Here is a 23,716-nt window from a genome sequence, read left to right on the forward strand (position 1 = left end):
TAATAGGAAGCCATGGATTGGGTGACCTGGGTAGACACTTCTCAATAAATTGGGAGGCCCTGAGGGCACCAGAGCTGCTGTCCCAGATCAGTCTCCAATTATGTTCAGTCTATGCTACATAGCTTATGCCTGGGGATACTTAAAAGTAGTTTTATTAAAACTGTATTTAAATAAACATGTTTTTCTGCAATTTGAAGTCTCATCTCCAGTGATCTTTTTTGTCTGTTTTAAATTAAGTAGCAATTAAGTAGCTCCAGCTTTTGAGCCAGAAAGAAAAAATTAAATAAAGAGAGAAAGTACTTTAAACACACCTCATACAGTGATGTTGACTGCATTGCTGAACTCTCCTGATCCAGACTCACACCAGTACACAGTAACACCCTCCTGTAAGCTGTGGATCTCATAAGACGATCCACTCAGTTTCTGGCAGTCACAGCAGTGTGAAAAAAAGTTTTTTTCACTAAACTTCCTCACTCTCCACTCAGTGAAGTTTCCCTCACAGGTCAGTGAGACAGAGTCAGAGGGGAAGTGTTGCATTCTGTCAGGACTCACTGTGAGAGACGCTGCTGAATGAACATCTGAAAAACAGGATGTAAGAAGGGTTAAATCAGGGTTATAATTCAGGCTCAATCTCCAATCACTGTGATAAGCCTTCTCCTTATGGTTCACATTTAGTCCAATGCTTCCTCATTTCTTCTCCCTCTGCAGACAGCAGTCCTGTTTTCCCAGCAGAAGAATGTCCATCATATAGCAGCACCATGTGAACCATATAATAGCCTTCATTGGTTACTGTATAGCATCTGTAATTGGGAAGTGGATCTTTACTAGAGGTGATGAGCTATTCTATTTAGGAGAAAAATCTATTTTCATTTGAAATAGCACAAAAACATAGATAAAGTCCTGATGTCCCAGTTTTCCACTAGCACATGAATGCAGCTGTGTACATGTGATCTTATCTAGATATATCAGGCAAATTATGCACGCATATTTAATATTCTGTGAGTGAGGGAAGAGGCCATCTAAAATATTTTTACACATTTGCACAGAGAGGGAGTTGTTTGAAAGCAACACTAATCAGACTTGTAAAGTTGAAGTTAAAATTTAGTGTGTGAAGGACCACTTTTTAGTTCAGGTTGGAATATATGCATTAGAAAAATAGTTTTGTGTATTCAAACTGCTCTGTGGAGCATCCATTTGTGAGTACTCAGAAATTAAAAATTAAAAATTTACTGTAAAATCTACATTTGTGGGACTCGTCATAGACATTTGGTCATATCATACAGGCACTTTACACTTTAATGTTTTCTATCTGACATTCACATGTCGATAAACATATTGGAGAAAAACTTGGGGTCCAGTCCAAAAATATTTTGGTATGAAAACTTGAGCAGCAAGGGACTGAACCACCAAAATTCTGATTAGTAGATGACCCCTTTCCTGAGCTGCAGCCATCCTCAATGAGACAAACAAGGGTTACAAACAGTGGCGGTCCTAGGTTGTTTGGCGCCAGAGATCTTGTTGTATCTCTGTTGTGGTCAGTGCTATCCTCTATGCTGTTGCATGCTGGAGCAGCAGGTTGAGGGTCACAGATGCCAACAGACTAAATAAATTGATCCACAAGGCCAGTAATGTTGTGGGGATGGAGCTGGACTCCGTTAGGGTGGTGTCTTAGAGGCAGATGTTGTCCAAGATCAGTGTTGGGTAAGCTACTTTAAAAAAGTAATTAATTACTAATTACTTAGTCAATAATACTTATCTAGTTACTGTGTCAGAAAAGTAACTTAATTACTAAATAAGTAATTTAACTAAATACTTCTTAAAATCCCTATAAACCTTGAGTGGGCAAACAATAGAAATTAAACTCTTTAAATAATAAATACATTTTTTTAAAGACGGAGACTCTACAGTACGCAGTGGTAGCATCTCTTCCACAATATAGGCTGCAATCATTTTTTTAAGCTCACCTTCAGACGCTTTCTGTGCTGCTGAAGTAAAATCACGTTTTGCCTGCTTAGCAGGAGTTGCCGCGGTGTTATCCATGGATGATGAACAAGGATCACTCAGAAGTGTTCGTCTATGCTCTCGTGTCAGGCACTTCAGTAGATTACTCGTGCTATTAACAGCGGCCGATAGTTTTTTCTCCCCAGGACATAGCTTACATATTACTGTAATGTTCTTGTTTGCTTGTTTCAGAAAAGTGAAGAGACGGGAATATGTCCATTTCAAAAAACAGCCACAGGCTTCAGCCGAGTCTGACATCTTCCGCTTTAGAATACGACTATGCAGCAAACTGGCGCGAAATGATGCGCAGCTGCACTACAGCGATGTTAAAGCGGCAGAGTTTACTTCTACGTTTAGAAGATAAATTATTGAAATTAAATAATGATATTCAGTGAGTTTAATTATTTTACAATGTAACGTAAGTACATTGTAAGTAACTGTAATTAAAATACCTAAAAATGAACAGTAATTAGTTACTCTACTTTTTCAGTGGAAAAGTAATTTAATTACAGTAACGCGTTACTTAGTAACGCATTACACCCAACACTGTCCAAGATAAGGACAATCATGGATAATACCTCCCACTGACTCCATGACGCACTGGAGCACGTTCAGTGAGAGACTGAGATTACCAAAAAGCACCACAGAACGACACAGGAAATCATTCCTGCCTGTGGCCATCTCCCTGTACAACTCCTCCATCTAACACACTGTAAACACTGCAATAGTTACACCCTTTTACACACGCTCTTTTCTACTCTGAAATATTCTTGTCAATTTTCTTGATATTTATTTATAATCACGTCTGTTAATCCTTGATATTTATAATTGAGTGATCTGTACATAAAAATGGAGGGCGCCCTTACTCCCAGCAAATGGGCAATAGAAAACCGATCAGTGCCTATGCCATCCCCAAAATGTGCTAACATTATGGGGTTTTTTCTTTTGCCGATGCCCGTGATGCCGCCCCCACCACGATGGCGCCCTGGGCAGCCGCCCATGTTTCCCTTATCAAAAAACGGTACTGGTTAGAAATGTAATTGTCTTATACTCATAGTAGACAAAACCAAGACCAAGACAAAAAAGTCTTTAAACTGCAGCCATATGCTGCTTTGTTTACAGGTGTCGGGCATATTTATGTGTTTTTGTGATGCACTCGCACAGCCCTCCTCACCGCTGTCTATCTCACTCACTTACTGAGAGGACAGACGCACACTCACTTGCCTGTCACGTCTCTCACCCTCTCTGTTTTTCACATAATGATATTATCCTATATCCTTGCATGTGATTGGCCACAGTATGGAGGGATTGGAGCACAGATAGTGTGGACTATCTGTATTTGATTTTCTCATTCTGACTTGCTGTACTGGACTTTTATGATCTTGAATTCAAAGTATTTACAAATACTGTAAATAGAAATAAAGTTTTAACCCCCCAGTGAGAAATAAAGAAACAGAACAGCTCAAAGAAAATTCATGTGACTAACAGTTGGACACTTCACATTTTTCACACATCATCGTATCAATGCAGGAAAAGAAAAGAGCATATGCAGAACAGTTCATTATGTAAAATGAGCCAAACGTTCAGAAGATTGACAGTGTTTTTTAAACGCACCTGCAGACCAGACAAACTTTGGTTGACTGGGATCAGTGTGATACTCTGGGTCTCCTCTTCCAGCTCTGCACACATATCCTGCTGTGTGTGTCTGTCCATGAATGATGTAGGAGTCCTGTGCAGTCCCACTGCCATCAGGTAGCAGCTCATAACTGGAGGATTTCTCTGATAGATCAGGAACAGCTTTATACCAGTAGAAGCTCCATCCTGCAGACGGATGTTCACCCTCACAGTTCAGAGTTACTGAGGCTCCAGGACTCAGCCATGATGGAGACACAGTGAGGACAGGACGGGGTTTATCTGTTGAGATATGATATTCCCAGAGTGACGATACACGCACAAATGTATAAATGCATTGCCTGTACGTTGCATATTTAGCATGCTAGCGCTATTCATTTTAACTGTTCTTTTAGTATTTGTTGTTCATATTTTCAGTATGGATTGATTATTATTTTACTTACCATGTAATATTGTCAAATTTAAAGGAACACTCCACTCTGTTAATTGATGCTGTGTGCTTTTACTTCTGCCTCTACACTCATAATACTCAAAGCCAAATGGAGAAGCAGAAACAGTTATGAGTTTACTTTGGTTTGATTGTATATATGAGTTGACAGTTCTCCATTCATACTCCAATTCAGTGTTTCCTCCTTGGATCTCACAGCTTAAAGTGATCATCTCTCCACTGTATAATGTGGGCCAGGCAGGTTGCAGAGTTACAGTGGCTTGACCTGTTAATTTGGAAATGTAATAAAAATGGGAGCACAATATTTCAACATTAATACAGTTTTAACATCACCGTAATGCTGGTTCATGAATTTATTCATGACTGTGGTACACAAACCAGTTTTGTTAATGTGAACTTCTTGGCTGTCCTCTGTGTAGTAAACTGGGTTTCCTCTTCCTCCTCTGCACCTGTAGAGTCCTTCCTGTGAGACACTGATTTGTCCATTTAAGTGGGAAACTGCATCTTGTGTGGTCAGGGCTTCAGAGGATTTCTCATCTCTGTACCAGTAGTATTTCCATCCAGATGATGATGATGGGTTCACAGAGCAGGTCAGGGTCACACTGCCCCCTACTGGAACAGCTGTGTTATCAGCTCTCAGTTTGGCCTTTGGTTTATCTGCAGTTCAGATTAGAAAAAAATGGACTGGATCAGATCATTAAGAACAGATGGATATTTTCTCTATGTAGCCCTGTCTGAAATTATTCAGGCTTGCAGTATAAAGAAAAAAAGTCTACTGTTATAAAAAATGGTTAAAATATAAATAGTTGATAAAAGGTTTAAAAATCATATGCTTTGGTACAAATGTATTTCATTTACAGTTAAGAGTCCAATAATTAAAAGGGTTCCATGATTTAGAGTTCATTTTCTGTGCAGAATAAATATGTTGGGGTGTAACCTAAGTTTATTTACCCATCTAATGTCAGTTATCTCAATGTTGTATTGTCATTGGTTGTTGTGCTGACGAGCCAGTCAATGTCATTCTTCTCTGCTATGGGGGCGGGACGAGTGGTAAGTTTTGTGTGAATCTGTGGGAGCGGACACAGAAGCTAAGTCCGAAGAGAGAGATGTCGTAAGGCAAACGTGGTGTGGATTTTGCATCTAAGTGTATCATTGAGGTCGACTACCCGTGGTCCTGATATTACTTATTTGTGATCTGCAAGAGGTAAATGAGACTGTGTGCCTTGACATTTGTACTGTAACTATTCGTTATAGTGATAAAATAGCGTGATATGTGATGCTAACTAGCGGCTTGCTAACTAGCGCAGCTTACCGCGTTATGTGCTGTGATGCCATGCTGTATGTTTAGCTCTGTGATTTTTCAGTCAAAGCATGCTAATGCTAAATCGTTATGTGATAGCATTTGGTATTGTAGCTCAAGTGTTTTAATATGTTTAGAAGCCGAGGAACGCTCTGAAAGGAGAGGGAGAGAGAGGTTTCTATCCGGATGGACCCTGCTGTTTTCTCACCCCTGACTGTCTTCACTACTGGTGAACTAACTGCTAACTGCCCGTTTCTGATTGCCCTACTAACAAACTCATTGGACTCGTGAGTACTAACTGGAACTAAAGTGCACGTATTTTGTTTATTGCTCAGTTTGAGTGAAGCGGCCAACGGTTTTAGGCCTCACCGCACCCGAACTTCGAATCAGGCCTGCAACAAGCACCGTGCGACAGGTGTAGTGTGGACAGGTTAAAGTGTGTGTGTGTGTGTGTGTGTGTGTGTGGGCCCACTGTTACAAATTTGGTTTAAATTGAGTAAGTGATAATAACAAATAACAGTTGGCACATAAGGGTTATTTTGTTTTGATAATCTTTTATTTATAATCCATGTAGTCACATTTGCAGTATTTTTGTTTGTTTATTTGAATTCAATTCATTTTATAAAAGTAACTGTTTTATTTTATTCATTTCTTTTTGTCTAAATAAATACCCGGTGAGGGATTTAATTTGTATAAAATACAGTTGTGGTGGTCCTTATTAATTCAATTAGAGGGTATCAAGTATCATTATTAGTAGCACTACGAACCCAGGCCCAGTCTCATTGTACTATATACTCTAGCTTTACCATAGCTACGTGGGACCTGGGTTACATCTACTAAACTGTCAAAGCATACAAAACCCAATGAGCCAGGACCTGAGCCTGAGTTACTTTACTCAAACAGGCTCTCCCATACAGTGCTCACTCATAAAGTGTCTTACAAACCCAAACATTACAGCTAACAGCTGAATTTTTTTCCAGTGCTTCTAGCCAAGCAACACGAAGCCAATTACTACTAAAGAGCAAAAAACAAAAACAGTCAAAGTGGACCATGTGTCCTTGCTTTTAATTTTAAAAAATATATATTTGCGGCCAGGGGCAGCACAAAAGTGTTCCCCCCGTTAAACTGATTTTTAGTTTTCTTGCTTTGCAGTGAGTTTTTGGTCCATAAGTAGTTAGCTAACATAAACAAAAAGAAAATTTAAAAAAAAAAAATCCCCCTTCTGCCATTGGGTAGTCTTTATCCTTCAAGCTTGGGTCCACTACCAGAAGCCTGGGAGCTTGAGGTCCTCTCAGTATCTTAGTTGCTTGGTTCCTAGCACTGCACTCTTCCTGACATAGATCTTTGTTTTTCCTGGGATCTGCTGGAGACACTAGCTTGGGGGTCGCTGCACATAGTGCTCCGATTACCACTGGGACCACTATTACCGTCACCCTCCAAATGTTCTCAAGTTCTTCTGTGAGCCTTTGGTACTTCTCTAGCTTCTTGTATTCCTTCTTCCTGATGTTGCTGTCATTTGGTATTAGGGCTGTTCGATATAACGATATATATCGGATGACGATATAAAAACGTCTATCGTTTCATTTTACGCTATCGTTTGTTTCGTGGTGTCGCAAAATAAACTGTTTACGGCAATATTTTTTCATCGTTTTGATGGTCACTGTAGTGGCTATATTAATTTCTTAAAGTTCTCTATTTCTCTTATATTTTATATAACCACACTACGGACGGACAAGCGCCTGTTTTATGCGTTGTGGTTAGCAACAACAACAGTAACACCATCGCGTGTCCGCTTGTTTATGTTCCACATAAACCTTTCACAATAAAGCTCAAGATCCTGTTGAGACTTTTCAAAATAAACTGAATCACATGAAAGAGCAGATTATTTACGGATGAGAAATAAAAAAAGAGCCGCCAGGTGCTAAAAAATAGACCTTAGACTCAAACGTTAGAACAGGCTTTTCCCCGCAGCACGCTGTGTAATAAATACTCACAAAGAAAATGGCGGTTGTTACAACTTATGTCTAAAAATGTATAATTTCATGCATCGGTTAAAACACTCGACTCCAGCTACATGACGCGCAGCTAGAAACACTTCACGCAAGTCGAGCTGCCCGAGATTCACAGAATTTACAGAAAATGTTACATTTTTGTGATTTATATCGTTATCGGGACGATAGATGTCTTATATTGGGATATGAGATTTTGGTCATATCGCACAGCCCTATTTGGTATTGCTATGTCTGTCACTATAGCCGACTGGTTAGCTCTCACAAGTCTGTATCTGGAAGTCCCACACAATTTCCTACCTTCCTTGGTCATTCTCAACCAACCTAGGGGGTGTCGCCCATTTTGACCTGAGGACTTTCAGGCCATACTCAGCACAGATGTTTCTGTATACTACGCGAGCCACTTGGTTATAGCATTCCATAGATGTCCTGCCTGCTAGAATCTTGCAGACTGCTGTTATGTGCTGGATTGTCTCAGGGGCATCTTTACACAGCCTGCACCTGGGGTCTTGCCTGGTGTGGTAGATCCCAGCCTCTATGGACCTTGAATTTAGAGCTTATTCTTGTGCTACCATGATTAGGGCCTCTGTGCTGTCTTTCCGTCCAGGTATGTCCAGCCACTGATATGCAGTGGCTGAACAATAAGGCCGGTGGTACATACCGTGCAGGGGCCTGTCCTTCCATGATGGTTCCTCCTCTTGCTCCTCTTTCTTGGGTTTCTGCTCCCTGAGGTATTTACTGAGCACATGGTTGGTCATGACCATCTTTCTGATATACTCGTAGATGTTTAGTGGCTTATCTCGGGCTCTGGTACAGACACTCACTAGTCCCCAGCCTCCCTTCTTCCGCTAAGCATACAGTCTCAGGGTGTTGGACTTGGGGTGACTTGGAGTGGGTCGTCAATGCATGGTCAGGAGCTTCCTTGTCTTCTATCTCCTTCTTCGGCCAGCTTATTATCCCAGCAGGGTAACTGATCATGGTCAGAGCATAGGTGTTGATAGCCTGGATCTTGTTCTTGCCGTTCAGCTGACTTCTCAGGACTTGCCTGACCCTCTGCAGGTACTTGGTAGTTGCAGCTTTCCTAGCAGCCTCTGCATGGTTCCCATTTGCCTGTGGGATTCCCAGATACTTCTAGCTGGCCTCTATGTCTGAAATGTTGCCTTTTGATAGTTCGATCTCCTCAGTTCTGACTACCTTCCCTCTCTTCATTACAATCCAAATACACTTTTCCAATCTGAACGATATTCACATGTCATTGCTGTATATTGCGGTGTGGATCAGTGAATCTATGTGTCATTAACTCTTGGCGTACAGCTTAATGTAATCCATGTAGAGGAGGTGGCTGATGATTTCTCATTCTTGTCAATGATCTGACTGAGTAACAGCAGTGGGGACAGAGCACCTCTTTGGTAGATTCCGCACTCGTACAATTCTAGGCATTCCAGGATCCGGGATCCAGGGCATCGAGTCATAAGCCTTCTTGTAATCAATCCAGGCAGTGCACAGGTGGGTCAGTCTGGTCTTGGGCAACTGTTCTGTCTACCAGTAGCTGGTGTTTCGCTCCTCTAGTATTCCTGCCAATTCCTCCTGACAGAAGCTTCCATTTGGTACTGAGGCAAGTTATTGGCCGGTAGTTGAATGGGACTGGTCCTTTCTGGAGGTCCTTGGGGATCACCACTGCCCGGCCTTCAGTTAACGATTCTAGGTATCTCTCATCAACTAGTAGCTGGTTCATTTATACTGCCAGAGGCTCATGGAGTGCAGTGAGCTTCTTCAGCCAGTAGGTGTGAACCATGTCGGGGCCTGGTGCTGTCCAGCTCTTCATACTGGAGACTCTTTCTTGAATTTCTTCTACTGTAATGGTTACTGTTCAGGGAGGTTGCTTTGTCCAGCCTTGTTGTAGCTGTTCTCATATTGTTCCCCTGCCACTGAGAGTGCACCTTGGATGGTTCTTTGGAGAAAAGCTGATTTATTCTTCTTATATTCTTCTATTTCTCGGATATACCTCTTGAAGTGGCTGACCAAGGCTGTGAGTCTTTGCTTAGCAGTTTCCAAGGTCTCAGGTATAGACAGCTTACAGAGGATACTTCATATAATCTTGGTAACAGCTATGGAGGTTTCAAGTTCCAGGTTTCAAACTGGACCCTCCATAGGACCTAAGATTTCATAGGTTCCTCATCCTATTCACGTAACCCCTTCCACTGGGGTTACTTGTGTAGTAGCATTCCAACAGCACCCTGTTTTCATCTCTTGCCCACTTATACCTTCTTGTTCCAGTAGCCCACTTCTTATCAGTGTATAAAATAGTACAATAATTCCAATACAATGAGTACAAATGAAACTTGGCATTTTCTATTAAGACAGATGTAAACATGAAAACATTAAATGTCAGCATGAATCATGGTCCAACTTACATGAAACTGTCAGTCTGAAGGCATCACTCATCCTGTCAAGAGATAGTCACTGATACCCAGACATCTGTAGTCTCCACTGTGGGACACTGAAACTCTGCTGATCCTGTATTCACTGGATGTTGGAGGGCTGTTTGTGTTGGGTGGTAACCATATATATTTCCACACCTTTCCTTCACCTCCCTGAATCTCACATTTGAGAGTGATTGTCTCACCAGTGAATATCTGAGGCCAGCTGGGTTTTAGTGCCACTGTGATCTTGTTGGACACTATTAAGAATAAGGATATTAAAGAGAGAAAAGAATTAAAGCTAAACAGAAATGAATGTCTATTTGTTTTATGGTTACTTAGTGCACAGATCCTCTACTACGTGACCCAACTAAACTAAATAACATTTCTAACTTGTTTTGAGTCTCAGAAAGTTTATTGGAAATGTATAAATGAATAAATAAAAAGACAAAGAATTGGCTTCTATAGCAGTTAGGCATAGTTTGTTTTTCTGGTTGTTGTTGTTATTGTCTTTGCATTTATTATTGATTAAATTGTAGTTTTCAAATGTTATCTCTTCATTCAATGTTATTCTATTGCAATTTTATCTTTTAAAACATGAATGAATAAATAAATAAATAACTCACCAGTTTCCAGAATGATAACTGGTTCACTTTCTGCTATGAGTGAATTTGTCCCTTTTTATATATCCCCTACGGGTGTAGATGCCTCCGTCAGAGATACTGATCACTCTACCTGTAGACTTATTTTTAGGTGAGCTTTGTCTGAACCAATCATAGTCGATGTCAGCAGAGTACTTCACATCACAGGTCAGTGTCACATTGCCTCCTGCTGGTATGACTGTTCTGTCTGCTGTTAAAATGGCCTTTTCCTTTTCTGTGATCTCAAAAAGCTCTAAAACAAGACAACTTTAGTCACTGAATATTCACTGTGATTTAAAAGGATGTGAATCATCTGTCACCAAATCCAAAACAACTGAACACCTGAGAAAAATCTGGAACAGCCTACAGTCTAAACATTGTCTTAAAAACAAGTATGCTTGTAAAAAAAAAAAAAAAAAATGTAATCCTTCCAGTCCACTGACAGCTATGTCTTTATATTTTATTTACTTTATTACCTGTCTGCATGCGGTGCTTTTCTATTTCTAGCTTAAAACACCTCATCTTGCCACTATAATGTATATTACTGAAATTCAATAATTACTTTTATTATAATTGTAATCATTTATCGTGCATCATTTATAGTGCGTCTCATTCTTATATGTATGTACACAGGACTGGTTCACTTATTCACTGTGCTGTTGTAATAACATGATCCGATAAACAGAATATCTGTATTTGTCATGTGAAACTGCGTGGCAGGCAGGATTGGACCCAAAATGCAGGACTCAAACGCAGAAACTTAGAACGGCAGCGCTATTGCTGGGGAAACTTCTCCATAAACGTAAACTCACACGAAATAAACAAATCAAAAACCTTAAGAAGAACTAAGAAAAGAACACTAGAAACGTGGAACTAGAATTAACACCAAAACCAGAAACACGGGGAGACTTACAATACATGAAGCGGTACAACACGACAAAGGGCAAAGGCAAACACAGGGCATACATATACAGAGGAGTAATGAGATAGTCCGACATGAGACACGGACTTTCAGAGTAAAACAGGAAATATGACACAGGGATGCAGACTTGACACTGAGACAGAGAGACATGACTGACCGGGGAGACAGAGGGAACATGAAGCTCAGAGACAAATGGTAACCAAACGTGAAACACAGGGAGGGTACAGAAACAGAAACTCCAAGCTTTGCTAACAATAATCAAGAAGTATAAATAAAACAGAAAACACTGGGTCACACCCAGGACCATGACGGTATTAAGGTAGCAGACTGTCTAAAGCTCGGAGACTGACAACACTGGGATTCTGAACACTAAGATAACACTACAAAGATAAAGTAAATATGTCATTTCAACCTCATTGCCCTTTTCAAAAGAGTTTCAGAAATGTGGAGAATCTGTACAAAATCTGTAAAATTCTAGATATGATGTTAATATATCTCATGTTCATCTGTTCTTTAGTTTGTCACCCATTTACATTTATTTTGAAACTTTGGCAACTTCAAAAAGTAATAAACAAAAATGATAGAACAACATAATTTTCAGATTAGATATTTGGGGAAAACACAGCAAAAAAATTTATCTCTTACCGTCCTGATTTGCGTAGTCAAGTGTACTGAGCACTAAAGTAAAGAGTGAAACCCCATCAGACATTATAAAATCTACACCATTTCAACTTTACATAAAACTTTAAACTAAAAACAAATAATAAGCCACAGTAAACAAAATCAACACTGTAAAAAAAAGTTTATAAAAATTAAGGTGAAAAACTGTGAAACGGCAACAGTAATAGACCATAATGTCTAAAATGGTATTTCTCGTCATAGAAACATTTAATAATCATAAAGACAAGACACAATATATACTTTATAATAGGGCTGCCACAAACGATTATTTTGATAGTCGACTAATCACCGATTATTTTTGCGAGCATCTCACATTTCTGATAATCAGTTGTCTGCTTGACGTTTATTCAGCTGTGTAAAAACTATAACTTTAATCTCAGCCAAACCGATTTACTCAGGAACAAATAAAATACTAAAAAAAGCCAAACTATAACATTTTTAAGTTATCTAAGTCACTTATATATGTTTAACCTGAGTAGCGAAAGACGGCGGTGGGTTGGAAAACGATTTGCCGGGAGTCCGGTGTTCTCACGGGCTCTAGTGAGCCTTGCCCCCGGCTAGTGATGCGCGAATCATGAACGAATCGTTCAATACTCGAGAATCACTTTACTGACTCATGAATCATGATTTACAAGCCCAACTGACTCACTGACTCATCCCTGTTGCTGTTAGCAGCAATGTATCTAGCTTATAATTAAAATTGTGGAGAAAAACACAACATCCAGTATCTTAACAAAAAAATTTCTGCTCTGAACTGGAAGAAAAAACCCTGAGTAGAAGCTCACATCAAGATAATAGCTCCTCGGTTCACAGTAGCATCGCTCTGCTAACATGCTAACAGCACATTTGAGCTACTCACCCCCTCCCTTCCTGCGCTGAATCCTAAGTAAGCGAATCACTCAGGACTCGCTCACCCCCTCCCTCCTGTGCTGAATCGTAAGCGAATCACTCACTCACCCCCTCCCTCCTGGCTCACAGCTTCTTCTTCTTCTTGGTTGGCAACCAATGTTAAGGCGCATTACCGCCCCCTGGCTCACAGCTCAGTGGACATTTAGATGAGAAAATATATATTTAACACATTTAAGGAAAATACTAATAAAATAAAAATAAACAAAATAAATGTTTATTAAGCTATTTTGATAGGAAATTGCTTAATTTTAGAAATGTTTTTGCTCTTTTTTGCTCTATAAAATAGTTGTTTGTTTTTTTAGAATCATTTATCTTAGCAGCAGGATTTACATGAAAAGAGAAACAAATTAAGTTTGAGTGAAAATGTACATTTTTTGCACTCTCTGGTCAACTTACTCACTGAATCAAATGACTCAAAAAACCCGATTCACTTTGGTGAGTGACTCATTAAAACTCGATTCAGTAAAAAGAATCAAATTTACCATCACTGCCCCCGGCTAGCTATCGAGCTAGTGGGTAACAGACGTCTCCGAAAACGTCGGAGCGCTTTTGAAAATATGTGGTGTCTTGATAAACTGAGCCAATATTTGAGGTTTACACAGTTACATTCTCTCCTGAAAATATGCTAAACGTTTATTTTGTGACCCAGAAAGAATAATAAGAGTAATATTAAAACAAACTAGCTGCCGCCATTGTTGTAAACTGAGCTGGGCCGCGCTATGAATTCTGGGACACAGCTTCTTCTTCTTCGGGGTTTAACGGCAGCTGGCATCCTTGTACATGCAGTGCTGCCATCTTCTGTTTCAGTCCGTTATTGCACTCTTAAATCCTACTACTTATTCCTGCGTCTTTTGTGATCTTACAAAGCTTCAAACGACGCATCAACTATTAAATCAGTCGTCGACGGTCATCGTGACTAGTCGACTAATCGTGGCAGCCCTACTTTAAAACAACTTTAACTTTTTTATAATAACATATGGAAGTCATGGGTCACAATCAATGTGTCACAAGCAAGTAATTATTGTAAAATTAATTTCTGTCTGAATTATCAATTTTTGCAGATTTCATGGTACTGCATACGTATTAAAACTTATGCAATTACTCAATTAATCATTCAAGCTGACTGACAGAAAAGCTCTGCATTGCCTGCTGGGTAATACTCACAGGATCAGAGATTAGGACTTTTTAAACAAAAAACTACATCAGGCCAAACCAGATTTTCTGAAATGGGGTGATGGTCCTTCAGATCAGCAAGTGTAACAATGTGTCTTGGTTTGCAAAGGAATTTCTGTTATTTACTTTGAAAGTAACCATAAAAATTAGGGATATTCCTGGTGACTAATTTCTTAGTCTACTAAGCAAAAGGAAAAAAATTGACTGAACAACTAGTTTAAAACTAAGAAACACTCAGGTATTAAGTTATTTTGAGAAATATTTATTATAAAATGTCAAAAACCAGTAACAAAGGCATTTGAAACCATTTATCACATTCTTCAGTAATGAATTGAATTGAATAACTGTGTGGCACCTTGCACAATATACTCCAGATGAAGAAGAAAAACACTTAAAACAAGCTGTTGTCAAATATGATATGAAGATATGTTACCACAAAAGGTGGCCACCTATTATTAAAATATGACATTAACATCCATAAACTGAACCTGAAAAGTGTGGCGCATTGTGCTGTGCATTATGATTGACACACGCAGTATAAAAATTCATGACAACCACTTTAATAAAGTTTAAAAATTAAAATAAAACAAGAAATCATGCCCATAGGTGTGAATGTGAGTGCAAATGGTTGTCTGTGTCTATGTGTTACCCCTGCGACAGACTGGCGACCTGTCCAGGGTGTATCCAGCCCCTTCTGAAATTTCTCCAGCCCCCCCCCCTCCCAACCCTGACAAGGATAAGCAGCAGAGAATGAATGGATAGCTGTTTAGTGAGTATAGATTTGTAGTACAGGTGCTATTTTTAAAGGAAAGGACCGTCAACAGGATTAAAGATTCTGGGAGCTGGTTTAGCTCAGTGGGATGAGCAGGTGACTTAGCCGGTTCTCATTCCTGACGCGTAACATACCGATTTGTCACGTCCCAAGGTGTCCCATAGGAACGCGAAAAACAACCTTCCTCGTCCTTATGATACGTGCCGGGTTTTGGATGGAATCCAATAGAACAGGGGTCGGCAACCTTTCTGATGAGTGGCATCTAAAATTTCCTCATTAGTCAATGTGCAATTGCATTAGCAATAAATTTAATAACGCTATATATTAAAAGTTACACACTATATAGAACAACTTTATAGCATTATGATAAGAAAAATAAACTGACCCCCACGAAGTCGAAGTTTTCAGTTCAATCAGCTGCATTTCAATGTCCTCTGTGTCCAGCCAGTTAATGCGAGATAAATCCAGCTGCTCATTAAAGCTTTTTGATTTGATTAGAAAAGAAAACATTGGTCTATACACCGAAAACGTGTTGTGAATTCTGTCTCTCACCGGTAGGCTAAGTTATTTTTAGCCAATTACAAGCTGAATCTGGTAGTTGGGGTTGTTAGCTAAGACACCGTCATTAAGAAGAGGCACAACTAAAGTGCCTATGCATGCTAATTTGCGATGTGCACCGCTGGCCCGGCCATTTATTTTTTAATGCACCTTCTCAGATTAATTCACTGCGTGTCGTGCACAGGGTTGGACTGGGACAAAAAATCAGCCCGGGCATTTTGACTAGAGACCAGCCCACCAGGTATCAAAGCCATAAAGCCTTTGAATGAAAACAAACGCTGTTGTGACAGTGATGTACAATCTTGTTGGTATATGTATGATTTCTATACATTTTACATCAGATAAAAACTTTGGTTGTAAGATTCTGATAATTATTTATTAAAAGCCAGACATTTTAAATGAAAATAAGAAAGTATTTCTTTGTGCCCCCCTGTCCCTATTAATGCCCCACCTGCCCCCCTGGCAAAACTTTGCTAGACCCGCCCCTGCACAGTTACCAGCTGTCTGCTACACAGAAAAGGATCCTGGTGTTATTTGTCTCTCAGAAACAGTTCTTAACTTCCCTTCAAGTCATTCTTGTCACCTAAAAGGTAAACCTGTTTCTCCATCACTGTTCAACTCTGATGATTCAGTAAGGACATCTCCTGGTTTCATCTTCATGTTTTCCTCTCACCACATATCCAAACCGATATCATGACCAGCAGTTTTTACAGCTGTGGCTCCAGAAAACATCAGCTGATACTAGAAATTAATATTGAATCAATTCTAACAACAGCTGATCAAGCTTAAACGTGCTGCTGTTGTTTAGTGCGACATCCGCTGGTTTCCTCTTTCTGGCACAAAGTGGGAGATAAACAATCAAAAGAGACGGGACTTGCGACAGAAAAGCCGATCAGTTGATCATTGATCAGTTTCATGACTGAAGTAGCAACAGGAGAGGGAGGGGGAGAGGATGAGAAAAGAAGAGGCAGCTGACAGCTTGAATACACAGAATAACACCAGCTTTGTGTCTTTTTCCATTCTAGCTGAAGTACGGGACAAACTGTGTTCCTTTTCACCTCAATACGAAACACGGTTTGCAACTCTACTAACTAACCTTATGAATAAAATAAAGTTCAAAACATCTTAGCACCCACCCACCGGGAAAATGCCCGGTATGCCCGATGGCCAGTCAAGCTATGGTCATGCCATCAGTTAACCCTTCGCGTGCCAGCTGTGCCCAGGGTTGCCGACCCCCATAGCTGGACTGGCCATCGGGCATACCGGGCATTTGCCCGGTGGGCCGATGGTAATTTTTCGTTTTAAATGGGCCAATGTTTTGTTGTTGGTGTCTTTTTTTCGTAACCGTGTAAACAGTGAAAGGTGGCGGATTGGACAGATGCTGGCAGACGTGTAAAAATAACTCAATTGTTTGGTAGTGGCTATGGTGGAGCTTTCACAGATTCAGTAAAATTAGCAAGTGGTGGAGGCCAGCAGGTGGATGGGGGAAAGGGTTGGCGGAGGTGGAGAGACCCAAGGCGGCCGCAGGTCCGACTGTCAGGTGAAATGAGCTTCAGGTAAGAAGTTATGACCTGCAGTCTATCTGGGTCAAACCAAGTTTAGGTGTAGTTTATTTTCATTGTGCTAACTTTTTACAGTCAGTTACAATAACTCGTACTGTGTACTAGCTAGCAGTTTCTATACAGTTGGGTGGTTGCTATGATGTTACTGGTGAACTTTATTTTATTCATATGGTTAGTTAGTAGAGTTGCCAACCGTCCCCTAAAAAACGGAATCCTCTGGTATTCAGAGTTAATATTATGCGTTTTGTATTGAGCTGAAAATAAACGCGATTTGTCCCGTACTTCAGCTACAATAAAAAAAGACACAAAGCTGGAGTTATTCTGTGTATTTACGCTGTCAGCTGCCTCTTCTTCTCTCATTCTCCCCCCCTCCCTCTCCTGCTGTTACTTCAATCATGAAACTGATCAATGATCAGCTGATTGGCGTTTCTGCCACAAGTCCCGTCTCTCTTGCTTGTTTATCTCCCGCTTTGCGCCAGAAAGAGGAAACTAGCGGAGGTCGCGTTAAACAGCAGAAGCGCCTTTAAACTTGATAAGCTGTTGTTAGAATTTATTTAATATTACTTAATAGTATCAGCTGATGTTTGCTGGAGCCACAGCTGTAAAAGCTGCTGGTCATGATATCGGTTTGGTTATCTGGTGAGAGGAAAACATGAAGATGAAACCAGGAGATGTCCTTACTGAATCATCAGAGCTGAACAGGTGATGGAGAAACAGGTTTACCTTTTAGGTGACATGAATGGGTTGAAGGAAAGCTATGAACTGTTTCTGAGATACAACTTACACCAGGATCCTTTTCTATGTAGCTGACAGCTGGTAACTCTGCAGGGGCGGGTCTAGCAAAGTTTTGCCAGGGGGCCAGGTAGAGCATTACCAGGGAAAGGGGGGCACAAAGAAATACCTTTCTTTCTTATTCTCATTTAAAATTTCTAGCTTTTAACAAATAATTATCCGAATCTTACAACCAAAGTTTTCATCTGATGTCAAATTTATAGAAATCCATTATTGTACATAGTAAGTTTTTTTTCAGGGTCCCAACATAATTTCTTCAGAAGAAAGTACTGTACATGATGCCAGTATTTTCCCACATTTTCTAGATACTGTACTAGTACTGTGTGTAAAATGCCATCAAAAAGTCAGTTAAGTTTTATTCTTTCTCACCTGTCTTTCTATCTCCTTTCACTTTTAAAAGGTTGCCATGTTAGAAAAAATATTTTGCCCTGCCATGCTGTTTATTGATGTGGTAAATAAATAGTTTATGAAAATATCACTAAATCTGTAATTTATTATTTTTAATATTCAGTAATGATCATGTCTCACCTCTAGTCTTCTCTGTCTTAATTTCAGGTTTCCACCATATGTTGTAGATAGTTCAGGAAGTTAACTCAACCAAGCAGTCTTTGGGTTTCGGCTAAGTACTGTTTAGAATACCAGAATAGGGAGGATGGTGTAGGTTTAAGTTTATTAGATTGATACATATGTACCAACAAGACAGTGTACATCACTGTCACAACAACGTTTGTTTTCATTCAAAGGCTTTATGGTTTTTCCTATAATACCTGGTGGGCCGGTCTCTAGTCAAAATGCCCGGGCTGATTTTTTGTCCCAGTCCAGCCCTGCCGACCCCTGCAATAGAATGATGCTGCCAGCGGTAACACACGTTCCAGCAGAGTATTCCAGCCCTAACGCTAACCCTACCCTTAATCCTAATCATAACCTGTGTGTTTTCCAAAGCGATTCATGATGAGAAAGTAAAATAAATGTACATGTGTAGATTCAGTCCAAACGGTTCTCATGTTTTATCCTGTTTCCGAACGTGTAACATAGGCTACGTTCACACTGCAAGCGAAAGCGCATCAAATCCGAATTTTTGACCCTATGCGACCCATATCCGATCATGGTATGACAGTGTGAATGGCACAAATCCGATATTTTCAAATCCGATCTGGGTCACTTTCGTATGTGGTACTGAATCTGATACATATCCGATGTTTTAGAAAGCGACTGCTGTTTGAACGGTCATGTCGCATTAAATCCGTCTTTTACGTCACTGACACAAGACAGACACCAATTATCAGCGCCGGAGATGACATCGCGAACGCTTCCTGGCCATCCGGTGAAACTGCTGGGAAGACAACGTTGGAGAAACGTTAACATTTTATTTGTACTGTATAATCTGCAGATTCTGACAGGAATCTGCAACTATCCTTTGAAGCACCGCTCCTCTCTAAAACAGCAATAAGGATCATTATTAGGTTATTTACATTATTATGTAAATAACAAAATAACTTAAAGCAAAAATTGGGAAACGTGAAGTCCGAAGTCTTTATATTAAGGTCCATCAGTCAAACAATATTGTTTGCTCTGGGTCTAAACAGAGCGCGTTGTGTGTGACATCTTCTTTTGCGCATGGGGGCCGCTTTGAGTGTTCACACTAGAGCACGTTTGCTGTCGCATTTTATTTGTAGTGTGAACGAGCAGACAAAAAAATCGGATTTGATCAAAAAATCGGAATTGAGCATTAAGACCTGCAGTGTGAACGTAGCCAAAGAGACGTGTTGGGTGGCTGAAACCGTAACATACTGACGATCTGTCACATAGCGTGGTATGTTACGCTTTGGGAGTGAGAACGTGTTGGGCGATTATATGCCGTATGGCTAAGAGCCGCTGGCCCAGGTTTGAGTCTGCACCCCAGCCTTTTGCCACATGCCTTTCTTTCTTACCATCTGCTTTCCTGTCTGTCTTCACTCTACCTATCTGGTAATGCCAGAAAAAAAGTCAAAAACATAAATAAGATTTCTAGCAACCACAGCTGCAAGTTTGTTTTTGTTTTTTTGTTTTTTTACCATAAACACAAGATGTTTAAAGCAAATTTCTTTATGGATGTTTACTACAAAGAAAGCGTAACAGAACAGAACGTGTAACAGAGCGTAACAGAAACAGAAAAAAGCCTATCATATTATCTTATCTTATTTAACTGTAAAGTTAACAGATATTTCATTTGTTTATTTAACAGTTAAGCTATCAGACAACATAAACGTAGATTTTTTTTTTTTTTAAATCTCTAGCCTCCTCTATTCAACATAAATAGCATAAAGCATTGACTCACTTTTATCCTTATAATTCAGAGACAGACTGTAAGGTACTTACATAATAACTCGAGCACGTACAGCAAAGAGTGCCCCATCCTCACATCCAGTCCTGCTGCATGACGAATCTTAAAATGTGTTTCTGATTATAAAAAATGCAGTTTTCTCACACGTCTTCTTAATATAACCTCTCTGTGCTTCCTTGCTATTGCCACTAAGGTCAGACAGAAACACTTAGCTTTGACCACAGTAACTGTCTGTCATGGTCTCATTTCCTGTTCGCTGCAGACATATTGTCTGCCTCAGTCTGTCCCCAGAAATAAAAATGAATCATATCACATCATACTTTGTGGTTATTCACATTCTTCAGTATGTCCAGTACCTTTGCATCCACAGTGTGAGCTTGCATGTTGCATGTATGTTGTGGCAAACACCACAGTCCGTTTTTCTCACGGGCCTACACTTCACAGGAACTGCATTGCCTGCCTAAATATCAAATATTAGGCCCTCCATACTGTGCCTCATAAGAGAACTGTATGATCTGATGAGGACTTTCTGACAAGAGGGCCTGGGGACCTGTACAAAATTGAACTCAAGTGCGAGACAGACGTGCAGAGGTGGCTCAGAGTTCTCAAAGCAAAGCTTTATTTAACAAAAGCACAAGGTTGTAGTTAATGTGGTGAACAAAACTTAGAAACTAGGCGTGGTACTAACACACAACACTATACTTGACGTGGGGGACAAAGTTAGAAACTTGGTGTGGCTAAACATACAACATAATATTTGGCATGAAACGAAAAGTGATGTCATGAGGAGTGTTACACAAGGGGAGACTGGTGGTGTGGAGGTTGCTGGGTCGCACTGATGAGAAAGAGAGGTGAGTCCAAGAGATGAGTCAGCCAACGAAGCTCGAGGACATGGAAGACCAGGTAAGAATTTAGAATGCAAGCAAGAAGTGCGAGCCTATTACTGACTTGAATGAGTAGACGAACTGGCAGTGAGATGGCGGTGAGGTTGGCCACAAATAACCTCCTCTGATTGAGTTCATTCCAGGTGAGCTGCCCAGGTGAGAGGATAGCCAGCCCTGCCCAAAGGCAGATACAGGAAACAAGGATCCAAATAGGCCACAACACCCAGCTGCTCACACAGACCATGACACTTTCTAGCTGCAAGGAACTATAGTAGCAAATTATTAGACTCTAAATTATCACTTTTGTTGTATTCTGTTCCAGTATTACTGTTTTTCAGAGTTCGGCATGATACACTTGTGCTTCAAAAATCAAACATCACCATATTATTATGATAGCTCCAGTGTATTTACAGTATAGGCAGACAGCAGGTGCTATACAATTTACAAAACATAAAATCAGAGGACTGATTCACAGCAGTGAATAGCACAGTGGGATGCCTAGCTCAGCCTTATCTTTCCCTTCATACACACTATTTTTTATTTTGCCTTTGTTGTTTTTGGAGTAATCCTTGGTGGGGGTAGGCTTTTGAGGCTTCAGGCTTATGAGGGGTTTGCCTTTAAAGACAACAGTTCAGGAGCTAAGTAGGTTAGATGCGTTAGGTGGGACTGGTGAGAGTTTTAGGCTAGGTCCACACTAACGCGTTTTCGTTTGAAAGTGCATTGTTTTCTCTCCATTTTGGCCTCATGTCCACACTGAGACAGCGCTATGCTCAAGGAAAATGCAGAGTTTTGAAAACGCTCTCGAAAACGCATACATTTGAAAACAGTGTTTTTGCATTGCAGTGTGGACAGCAAAAACGCAGACTTTTGAAAACGATGACGTATTAGTCCTGTGATGCAGTCATGTGACCAATTAAACCAAGATAGCAGAAGGTATTATACAGCAGTTGTGTTGTTTGTGCTTAATTTTGACAGTCCCTTAAAGCTTAATATCAGTTTGTACATGCTCCAGATAGCTTTTCTTCAAATTCTTTAATTCTCACTCGCTTTTGCAACTTTGTACGAAACCTCATCTGGCATACCTCCAGGGAGGAGCATGAACAGGAACAGGAGCTTCAGCTGAAAACAGTTGGAGTAGGCCCAACCATATGTTGATTTTGCAAGGGAGAAGAGCACCATTTTTGACCGATGGTGGATGGTGAGTAAAGCTACTGATCTTAATTCAGTGCGTGAGTTGGTGCCTGTCAAAGATTTTACAAATTGCCTACCAGAGCACATTGTGGTGTACCTTAACGAGAAGAAAGGTTTGCTTACTACAGCAGGGTGCCACACTGCCTGCTGAGTTCACCTTTGAGCCATAAGGCCAATTTTATTGAGCCTGACCAATGTGACTACGCACGGAAAGCTAGTAGTGCTAGCTGCACACACCCAAAAGGAAGGGGTTCCGGTGTCCAATGCTAGGACAGACAGAAAATATGTTGTTTGTTTTAAGTCTGATCATTTAATAGCAGATTGTGAGGTATATAAACAAAAACAGTCAGCCTCAGTGCCTAGGAAACCAAAAAGGATGGGACTGATTAAAATCGTGTACAGTGGTACATTTCCTTTGGCTGTGTGCCCATGTTTTCCCATTAGTGGGGTAGATTTTATTTTGGTGAACGATATAGCAAGAGAGAAGGTTTAGCCTGCCCCTCTGGTCACTGAAACCCCAAGTTTGGAGCCTGAATCTGATATCCTGATATTCTGTTAATCTGGATGTCACGTTTGCAATAGGAGAAATGTTTCATCACTCATCCAAGTGACTTTTGCAGTCTCAGCTGATTGCAAGTTTCCCCAACCTTATAAACAGTACATTTGCACAATAACTAAAACCAGCCCACTGAGTGAACAATGGGCTGTGAGATCAGTGACCTCTGATCAACAACCACTCAATGACCATTCACAAAAAGTTGGGGATTGCCATCTTCGCCATCTTACAATGCTGTGATTGCAGACATTCCCTTTGATCAGTGGTTGTTGATCAATGGTCATGACAATTTGCATATTAATGATCAAGGAACTGACCTCACAGCCCTTTGTTCATTCAGTGGGCTGTGAGGTCCAGAAGAACAGAATCAATCTTTTGGGATTTACTTACCTGGATGATTAAGCATGCAAGACAGGTGTTTTAGATCAGCTCCCAAGCGTTGTTGAGCCAGATGCTGAATCTAAAGTATCTCCTGGTACTGGTGAGGCACTTGTTAGTCTTCAGAAAAAAGTCTTATCATTAGCTACTAAAGTCATTGCTGTAACTGTCTCTGATTCATTCCCACTCCCTCGTATAGAGGACTGCATTGACAGTATGGGTCCTGCAAAATTTATCACTAAGTTGGATCTGCTAGAGATTACTGGCAGGTTACCATGACCCTCGGAGCCTGTAACATTTCTGCATTTGTCACTCCTGATAATTTTATGCAGTAAACTGTGATAGCATTTGGCATGAAAAACTCTCCTGCTACATTTCAGCGTTTAATACATCTGGTATGTGTATCTGATGATGTGGTGATATACACAGATGCTTGGGCGGATCACATACTCATCCTAGAACCAGTGTTTCAGTGGCTAACTCAAGCCTCCTTAACCCTTAATTATGCCAAATGTGAGATTGGTAAAGCAATAGTTACATATCTGGGTAAGCAGGTTGATTTTG

General features: G+C 40.3%; 1 protein-coding gene across 1 annotated transcript; it reads right to left on the reverse strand.

Annotated features, from left to right (window-relative positions):
- Positions 1–312: 312 nt before the first annotated feature.
- On the reverse strand, positions 313–4,736 carry LOC146390992 (killer cell immunoglobulin-like receptor 3DL2; the record flags this gene model as incomplete). Its single annotated transcript, XM_084923867.1, has 4 exons — positions 313–578; positions 3,616–3,915; positions 4,077–4,346; positions 4,454–4,736. Coding segments are annotated over 4 exons (1,119 nt in total), but the record flags the coding sequence as incomplete, so codon positions are not given.
- Between the last annotated feature and the right edge of the window lie 18,980 nt (positions 4,737–23,716).

Source organism: Perissodus microlepis, chromosome 3, assembly GCF_051167445.1.
Source record: "Perissodus microlepis isolate ML-2025 ecotype Zambia chromosome 3, ASM5116744v1, whole genome shotgun sequence".
NCBI lineage: Eukaryota > Metazoa > Chordata > Actinopteri > Cichliformes > Cichlidae > Perissodus > Perissodus microlepis.